Below are 7,955 nucleotides of genomic sequence, written 5' to 3' on the forward strand. Positions count from 1 at the left end.
GCAAGCAGGAGGACTGCCATGCTCAGGGATACGCTATAGAGAGCCAGGTGCTGTGTGTGTCCGTGTGTGCAGGTGTGTGTGCGAATATGCGAATGTATGCACGTGTGTGCATGTGCCTGTGTGGCCATGGAAGAGTGAAGGTGGGTAGGCGACATTGACTTCTGTGCCTGGTCCCAGAAGAGCGGGCCCTCCCCGCCAGAACTGACGCCTCCGTGCGCTTTGCAGGTATTTTAACTGCAGCTCCCCCGGGGTGCAGGCCTGCAGCCTTCCTGCCTCCTGCTGCATCGACCCCCGAGAAGATGGAGCCTCTGTCAACGACCAGTGCGGCTTCGGGGTCCTGGGCCTGGATGCGGACGCAGCTCAGAGAGTGGTGCACCTGGAGGGCTGCGGCCCGCCGCTCCGGCGGTGGCTGCGCGCAAACCTGGCGGCCTCGGGCGGCTACGCGATCGCGGTGGTGCTGCTGCAGGGCGCAGAGCTCCTGCTGGTCGCCCGGCTGCTCCGGGTACTCGCTGCCCGCAGGGGCTCGGCGTCGGGCCCAGGAGCGCGCGGGGAGGACCGCGCTGGCCCCCAGATCCCGGCCCCGGCGCCCCGCCCGCTGCCAAACCCGCCCGGGGCTGAGCGCACGCCCTGGAGTCCGAGGCTGCCACGCACAGGGATACAGGGGGCCCCCCCGTCCGGCTAAAACGCGCTGCCTGCGCCGCCGCCGCCGCCGCCTGATTTCGCTCGGGCTTCCGGAGACTTCGCCGTGAGACCTACCTAGCTTGCCCAGGCCGCGCGCTCTGCGTCCCCCACGCCAGCCCCCAACGGAGGGCGCCCGGCAAACCCACGGTATTGGCGTGAGGAGCACGCGGGGCCGGAGGAAATCCTGGAGCTGACCCTCACCTCCGAACCCCCACTCCCCCCCAGGCGCACAGGTCCCCCCTCCTGGCACCTCCTTCCCCTGGGGCCGCCACACTTTCTGGGCTCGTGGTGGTGGAGCTAAGGTCCAGGCCTCTCCCTGCCGAGTGCATTTTTGGGGAAAGAGTAATGTTTTATTGGGGTGTATCATTCACACAGTAAAGACACCAATCTTCGAGGCAGCGTGGGGAATTCTTACCCATCTAAGCCTGTGAATCCACCACAGGTCCGAACGGGGAGTTCCAGCCCCTGCCGGCGCGCTCAACCCCAAGACAGCCCTGCTCTGACTTCATTGCCAGGGCCAGTGGGGCCTGTTTTGGGCTTTCACCATAAGTGGAATCCCAGAGGGTCTGTCCAGAGTCAGATCTGGCCCTTTCTGTGAATGGACTGGTCCATATGAACGGGGGCTACTGTGAGGGCGCCTGCTGCTGGGCCAGCTTGCAGAGCTCTTGCTTCCCCTGGATGTGGTGTCAGGAGTGGGATCTCGGTCACAAATGGGCATGTTTTGTTTTTGTTGTTTTGTTTTGAGACAGGGTCTCACTCTGTCACCTAGTCTGAAGTGCAGTGGCAGGGTCTCAGCTCACTGCAGCCTCTGCCTCCTTAGCTCAAGCAATCCTCCCACCTTAGCCTCCTGAGTAGCTAGAACTACAGGTGCCTGCCACCACACCCAGACAAATTTTTTTTTTTTTTGAGATGGAGTGAGATTCTTGTTGCCCAGGCTGAAGTGCAATGGTGTGATCTGGTGTCACCACACCCTCTGCCTCCCGGTTCAAGCGTTTCTCCTGCCTTAGCATCCCAAGTAGCTGGGATTACAGGCATGCGCCACCACACCAGGCTAATTTGTATTTTTAATAGAGATGGTTCCTCTGTGTTGGTCAGGCTGGTCTTGAACTCCTGAGCTCAAATGATCTGCCCACTTTGGCCTCCCAAAGTGCTGGGATTACAGGCGTGAGCCACAGTGCCCAGCCTCATTATTGCTATTTTCAAATACAGACAGGGTCTTGCTATGTTGCCCAGGCTGGTCTTGAACTCCTGGGCTGCAGTGATCCTCCCACCTTGGTCTCATAAAGTGCTGAGATTATAGGCATGAGCCACTATGCCCAGCTACAGCCAGTTTTAGTGGGTGCTGTCTAAGGACAAGCTGGCTGGGTGCTCTGGGGGAGTCGCTAGTGTCACTGTGCCTCAGTTTCTCTCTTGTGAGGTGGGAGTAGGAGCTCTGGCCTCACGGCATGTAGCACGAGCCATGTCCCATCTCACCTTCTCTCCACGTAGCTCCAGCCACATGCATGCTTCATTGACTATGGCCCCTGGGTGTGCACCAAGGCCTTCTGCCTTGACCCAGCCATGGCCTGACATTGCATGTCTCAGGGCCACCAGCAAGGCTCAGTGAGGGTGTGAGCCCAAGGGCTGTCTTCCCGCTCAGTCAGGCCAGCCTCTCCTGCCCCACTGCCCACTGCCCACCCCTTCGCCCATGTGCTCCTGCTCGTGACCCCACCACAGGCCCTGTCCCATGCACAAATATGCCACGGGCAGGCGAGGGCACACTAATTTTATTTTGAAATAGGGACTGCAAGGGCAGGCTGTATTGAGAAGGACGGCCCCCTGGTGTGATAAGCGTGGGGCCTCATCTGGTCACTGCGCACACCTGGAGTCCTGCTACCCAGCATTTCCAAACCAAGGGCACCCACCTGGGAAGGGATGCAGAGAGACGGAGCTTCTCTGCACCCCCTTACAGGCAGGACAGGGGTCTGGGGAGACCCTGCCCTAGCTTTCCAGTTGGGAGGAGGGGATGATCTGGGGTCCACTTCCCGTTCTCCCTGGGAGTGGAGACTCACCAAGTCTCTCTGCAGACAGGACTGAGGGGTGGGCCCGACGTTGAGCAGGGCCTGGCCAGCCCCTGAGGGGGCGTCCTGGAGGGAGGTGGTGGGTTCCTGGTGGCTGGTATTAATATGTAGGGGTGACCTGAGGTTACAATCCCACACTGGTGTCCAGGTGCCATCTGGGCTAGGGAGACTTCTCAACAGGAATCCTGAGCAGGGTTTAGAGCACAGAGGGCAGGAGGGGGAGGGTCTGGACCTCAGCAGGGCCTGGTGCTAGATGATGCCATATTGGGCCAGCTCGTGCAGCTCCAGGTGGTTGAAGGCCTCCCAAGGGCAGATGACCGTGATGTCTGTGGGAGAAAGGGGCCTGGATCAGAGAGGATCCCATGTCCCAGGGACCCCCATCCCCTGTGGCCCTGTTTCCCACAGCCCAGGTGTAGCCCTACAGTGTGCTGAGTGGGGGCGTGCAGACCCTGGCGTGGGGCCCTCCTATGGGGACACACTGGCTGTAGGGGAAGGAGGGTGCAGCAGGTCCAGGGGAGGGAACCAGAGGAGGGCGGGGCCTGCTGAAGGGGGAGGAGGCAGCAAGGGACTCTGTTCTTTCCCAGACCCCTCCCCTCACCTGGTACAAGTGTCCCAAATGGGAACAGCCTCACCTTCCAGATCCAGTGGATCTGGAGCTCAGTGTTGGGGGAAGAAGTGATGGACAGGCTGGGGGTCTCTAAGTGAAAAGCAAGGGAGGTGGGGGCTGAGGTGGGTTGCACTGGGCCCTGGGCGTGCTCGGTGTGCCCGGGGGGACCTGGGCAGACCTCAGGTTGGCACTGGCAGCCGTCGTACCTGTTCCCAGGCCTTCCATTCCAGGGATGTCATCCCCAAACCTGCAAGGATAGAGCAGTCAGAGACATGGCAGGGCCCAGCCCTGGCTCAGTCAGCCTGAGGCCTGAGGTCATCTCTAGCCTTCCTAGGAGATGAGGCATTTGTCTGGGAGCCCAGTGGGCAGAGACCCGCCTCCTCCCCAACCTCCCGAGGCTTGGTGGGCCTGAGGGGGCGTCCTTCACAGACCCAGGGTGAGTCTGCTACCCCGAGCATCATGGGGCTGAGGCCCAGAAAAGGAGGTGCAAGCACCAGGGTGCTGGGCAGGTGTGTGCCCTGAGGGAGTACGGGGGGCTGCGTGGTTGGTGTATGGTTTGAGTGGTGTGATCTCAGCTCACTGCAAACTCTGCCTCCTGGGTTCACACCATTCTCCTGCCTCAGCCTACTGAGTAGCTGGGACTACAGGTGCCTGCCACCATGCCCGGCTAATTTTTTGTAGAGACAGGTTTCACCGTGTTAGCCAGGATGGTCTCGATCTCCTGACCTTGTGATCCGCCCGCCTTAGCTTCCCAAAGTGCTGGGATTACAGGTGTGAACCACTGCGCCCGGCGGTTTTGTTTTTTTGAGACGGAGTTTTGTTCTTGTTGCCCGGGCTGGAGTGCAATGGCGCCATCTGGGCTCACCGCCACCTCTGCCTCCCGGATTCAAGCAATTCTCCTGCCTCAGCCTCCCGAGTAGCTGGGATTACAGGCGTGCACCACCACACCTGGCTAAATTTGTATTTTTAGTAGAGACAGGGTTTCACCATGTTTGTCAAGCTGGTCTCAAACTTGCGACCTCAGGTGATCCGCCCGCCGCCTTGGCCTCCCAAAGTGCTGGGATGACAGATGTGAGCCACGGCGCCTGGCCGGCAGTGGCTATATTTTCAAGCATGGTTGGCAGTAGCATCTGGAGCGGGTGACAGGAGCCCCCAGTTCCCCTTCCCCCTCCTCCATCCCTGCTCAGGCCCTCAGGCACCGCCCTACCTACCCCAGCTGTGAGGCTGGGATCACTCACCCAGTAAAATGGCCCAATGGCCTCCCCTTCCTGTGCAGCTTTCAGAGGCCCCATCCCCCAACTCTGCTTACCCCTGGACGCCTTTCTTCGGGGGCTTGCTCTTGAACTGCCTGGTTTGTCGCTGCTTAAATTTAGGGGGTCCTTTCCTGGGGGTGACAGGTCCCCCGACCACCCTGGTGGCTGACCGGAACTCAGCCTTTGGCGGCTCCAGGTTCATGGCGAGGCTGACGGAGACACCGTGGCAACCCTGGCTCCTGGACTCCCTCCTGCTGCAATCTGGGGACAGACCGGGCCCGGGTCTCAGTCAGCCCTCCTGCTTCCAACCCTTGTGGGGGTCTCAACCCACCGGTGGAGGGGCTGAGACCCAGCCCCGCCAGCCCCAGCGTCATCCAGAGGGCAGCCCCTGCAATCTGCCCTGGGGCAGCTAGCCTGCCAGCCCTGCTCGGGCCGCCCACCGTCCACTGGCGCACTCCTATTCCCCTTGCCTAGTGGATGCCCCCCCAGCAACGCTGGCCACACACAGCTCCGGCCTCTCCCCTGTGTCCTGGCCTCCCTCGCCCCACCCCACAATCCACAGCAAACCTAGCCTCCCAGCCTGGGGCAGGTCCTGAGCCTGGAGTCCTCACCACCTCCCTGTGGGTGACCACTGACAACCTCCTGCCCCTTCCCCGGCATTCCCCACCCCAGGGGAGCGTGACTGGGGAGCATTCAACTGCTACTCTTGTTTGTTTGTTTGTTTGTTTGTTTGTTTTTTGAGACAGTTTTGCTCTTGTCGCCCAGGCTGGAGTGCAGCGGCACGATCTTGGCTCACTACAACCTCCGCCTCCCGGGTTCAAGTGATTCTCCTGCCTCAGCCTCCCGAGCAGTTGGGATTACAGGTGCCTGCCACCACGCCTGGCTAATTTTTGCATTTTTGCATTTTTAGTAGTGGGGGGGTTTCACCATGTTGACCAGGCTGGTCTCAAACTCCTGACCTCGTGATCCACCCGCCTCAGCCTCCCGAAGTGCTGGTATTACAGGAGTGAGCCACCGCACCCGGTCCAGCTGCTACTCTGTTGAAAGTCCTCTGGGGCTCCTGCTGGGACTGGGATGAGACCCCAGCGGCCCCTCCCCCGCCTGCCCGGCCCTGCAGATGAGCCTGCCTCTGAACGCCCTTCCTGATGGTTAGTGGGGTGGGCTGCCTCCATCTCAGGTCCCCGCTCAGGCAGGCCTCCCCTGAACTGCCGCCCCTGTGTCCTCAGGTTCTGATTTGCTGCTTCTCATCACGCATCCTGTTAGCCCTCATTCTGGGCTGGTGGGCGTCTCCCCGGGCTGTTGCCCTCTGATTCTTATTGATGGGTTTATTGCTTTCTGCCTCTTGTCTGCGCTTTGCGGTTGGGGTGCTGATGGAAAATGACCCACAAAATGAGGGGCAGGGTTGCCAGGCAGGGCAGCCCTGGGAAAGGGACCTGTCTCAGAGACTCGGTGCTGAGCTGTGAAGCCCTGTGTCTCCCAACCCCACTTCACAGAGGGACAAGCTGAGGCTCAGGGAGGGAGGGTACTGGGCGTGTGTCTCCCCTCCTGGGGAATCCCCAGGCCCTCTCTGTTCCTGGAGCCAGCTTGGGGAGCAGGGTCACCCGCCTGGCATGGCGTGGCTGAGTGGCCTCGGCTGCTCTGGACAAGGCCAGTGTCCTTGCACCACTGCACGGGGTGACCTCTCCTCCTCCTCTCCCCAGAGCCTCTCCCCAGATGCCCTAAGCCCCAGTGACCTGGGCCAAGGGCAGTTCAGCTTCCCTAAGCCTATTAACAGCAGAGGGGGATTCCTAATCTCCTGGTGAGCTGCTGCCAGACGCACATGCTGCCAGAAGGTTCTGGAAGGAGGCACATGACAGACAGGAGGGGCTGCTTGCCCGCACTGGATGCCCCAGGGACCACCTCTTAGGGTCCCCTTTCCTGCCCCTGGTCTTTTTCGCTGGGATTCCTGACTCCAGCCCTGGGCTACCACCAGTTGTTTGCCGAGCTTCAGGCGTGGGAGTGACCAGAAAGCAAGGGCAGGTGGCCCATTCCGGGGAGGAGGGCTCTGCAAGGGGTGCTGGGCACCTGAGATTGGGGTAGACCCTGCCATGGCGCCTTCCCTCAGTAAGGTTCAGCCTCTGTCCCCGGGACCGGGACCAGCACCAGCCTGCGCAAAACCAAGACTCAGGAGCCTGGTGGTCCCAGCTGCTCAGATCCCACGGCACCCAATCTTCATATCCTAGACAGCACAGGCCCCATCCAGCTGCTTCCCCAGCCCCAGGACATGGGCTGTCCTGGACAGCTCTCGGCCCTGATGGAGCTCCAACCATCAGATGCCATCCACGTGGAAACCGCTGCCTGCACTGTCCTGGCCCGACCCAGCCTGTGACTGGCATCCACTCAAGTCAGCTGAGCCCATGTGGCCTGAGGTTCCCAGACCATCACTGGCCTGGGGATGGCAGCAGCACTTGTTACCATGGGGGAGCAGAGGAGGTGGCTGGCTGGGAGTCCTCTCTGAATAACAGAGTGGTGGGTAGGCTTCTGCAGACCCGGACCTCAGCCACGGTGGTAAAAGCCTGTCAGCTCCCTGCCCTGTGGGCGATGGGCAGACCCCCACTAACTCACTGGGGGAGGTGGCTGAGAGGAAAGACAGCGGGGTTGGCCACTACTCACCAAGTGCAGGGCAGGTCTCAGGGGTCCATGCTATGAGTACCGGGCCTTCCTCCGCAGGGTGCCAGCCCGGGCATTTATCGTGCTGCTTCGTGAGCTGATTAGGCGTCTCAGTGCCACACTAATGAGATTGTTGGGCCCCAAGGGGGGACACAACCACCAAAGTTTCTGGGGATGGGGAGGAGGGGCTCAGGTGCTGTCAAGGGCTCCAAGGAAGGACACTCGGCAGATGGGGCGGGGACAGGGAGAGAAGTGTGACCCTGAACAGCCAGGCTCCTGCAGCTGCCCATCTTCCAGGTGGAAGCACCCACAGTGACCGCTGTCTGGGGCCTCCTCACTGCCTTTCCTGACCCTGCCTGACCTCTGAAGAGCCCACCTTCGTGGTCCCCAAAGCCCTCTGCAGCCTGGCCCTCACCCACTGCTGTGGCCTCACATCTCGCCCCTCCCACCCCAGGGCCTTTGCACCTGCTGCTCCTGAAACCAAACAAGGACCCCTCTTAGGGGCCTGTGGGTCTCCCCAAGCACAGAAGCAAGGACAATGTTCAGTTCCTTCAAGGGCAATCCAGACCCCAGCCGTCCCCGAGAAGCAAATGAGCAGCCAATCCACAGGAAGGTCACGGGAGCTTCAAACAACAGACGGAAGCCGGAGTCCCGAGAGTCTCCATAGACGCGAACCATGCCATCTTAGCAGGTGCCCCTTAGTTG

The 7,955-nt window shown here is 61.0% G+C and overlaps 1 protein-coding gene and 1 pseudogene across 3 annotated transcripts; one reads left to right on the forward strand and one right to left on the reverse strand.

The window, feature by feature from the left end:
- The first annotated feature begins 208 nt into the window (after positions 1-208).
- Positions 209-1,073, forward strand: LOC111533690 (annotated as a pseudogene). The gene has a single exon (XR_003307767.1). The product of XR_003307767.1 is annotated as a tetraspanin-10-like (transcript).
- Positions 1,074-2,429: 1,356 nt separating this feature from the next.
- Positions 2,430-7,524, reverse strand: PDE6G (phosphodiesterase 6G). 2 transcript variants are annotated; one of them, XM_023211559.1, is made up of 4 exons: positions 7,254-7,524; positions 4,658-4,862; positions 3,555-3,595; positions 2,430-3,067 (listed from the first exon to the last, which is right to left on the reverse strand). In XM_023211559.1, exons 2-4 carry the CDS (start codon positions 4,801-4,803, stop codon positions 2,991-2,993), a joined length of 264 nt encoding a protein of 87 aa, XP_023067327.1. In that variant the 5' UTR covers positions 4,804-4,862; positions 7,254-7,524; the 3' UTR covers positions 2,430-2,990. The 2 variants fall into 2 exon arrangements, with proteins under 2 accessions (XP_023067327.1, XP_023067328.1); XM_023211560.1 differs by lacking the exon at positions 7,254-7,524 and having other exon boundaries at positions 4,658-4,965.
- Positions 7,525-7,955: the final 431 nt, after the last annotated feature.

This window comes from Piliocolobus tephrosceles, unplaced genomic scaffold (genome assembly GCF_002776525.5).
Source record: "Piliocolobus tephrosceles isolate RC106 unplaced genomic scaffold, ASM277652v3 unscaffolded_22020, whole genome shotgun sequence".
NCBI classification, from domain to species: domain Eukaryota; kingdom Metazoa; phylum Chordata; class Mammalia; order Primates; family Cercopithecidae; genus Piliocolobus; species Piliocolobus tephrosceles.

Coding starts and splice junctions, on each gene's coding strand:
- PDE6G (XM_023211559.1), bottom strand. CDS start 4,803: ATGAACCTGGAGCCGCCAAAGGCTGAGTTCCGGTCAGCCACCAGGGTG. Junction 3,596..4,657: donor CCGAAGAAAGGCGTCCAGGG/GTAAGCAGAGTT, acceptor CTATCCTTGCAG/GTTTGGGGATGACATCCCTG. Junction 3,068..3,554: donor AATGGAAGGCCTGGGAACAG/GTACGACGGCTG, acceptor TTTCTCCCACAG/ACATCACGGTCATCTGCCCT.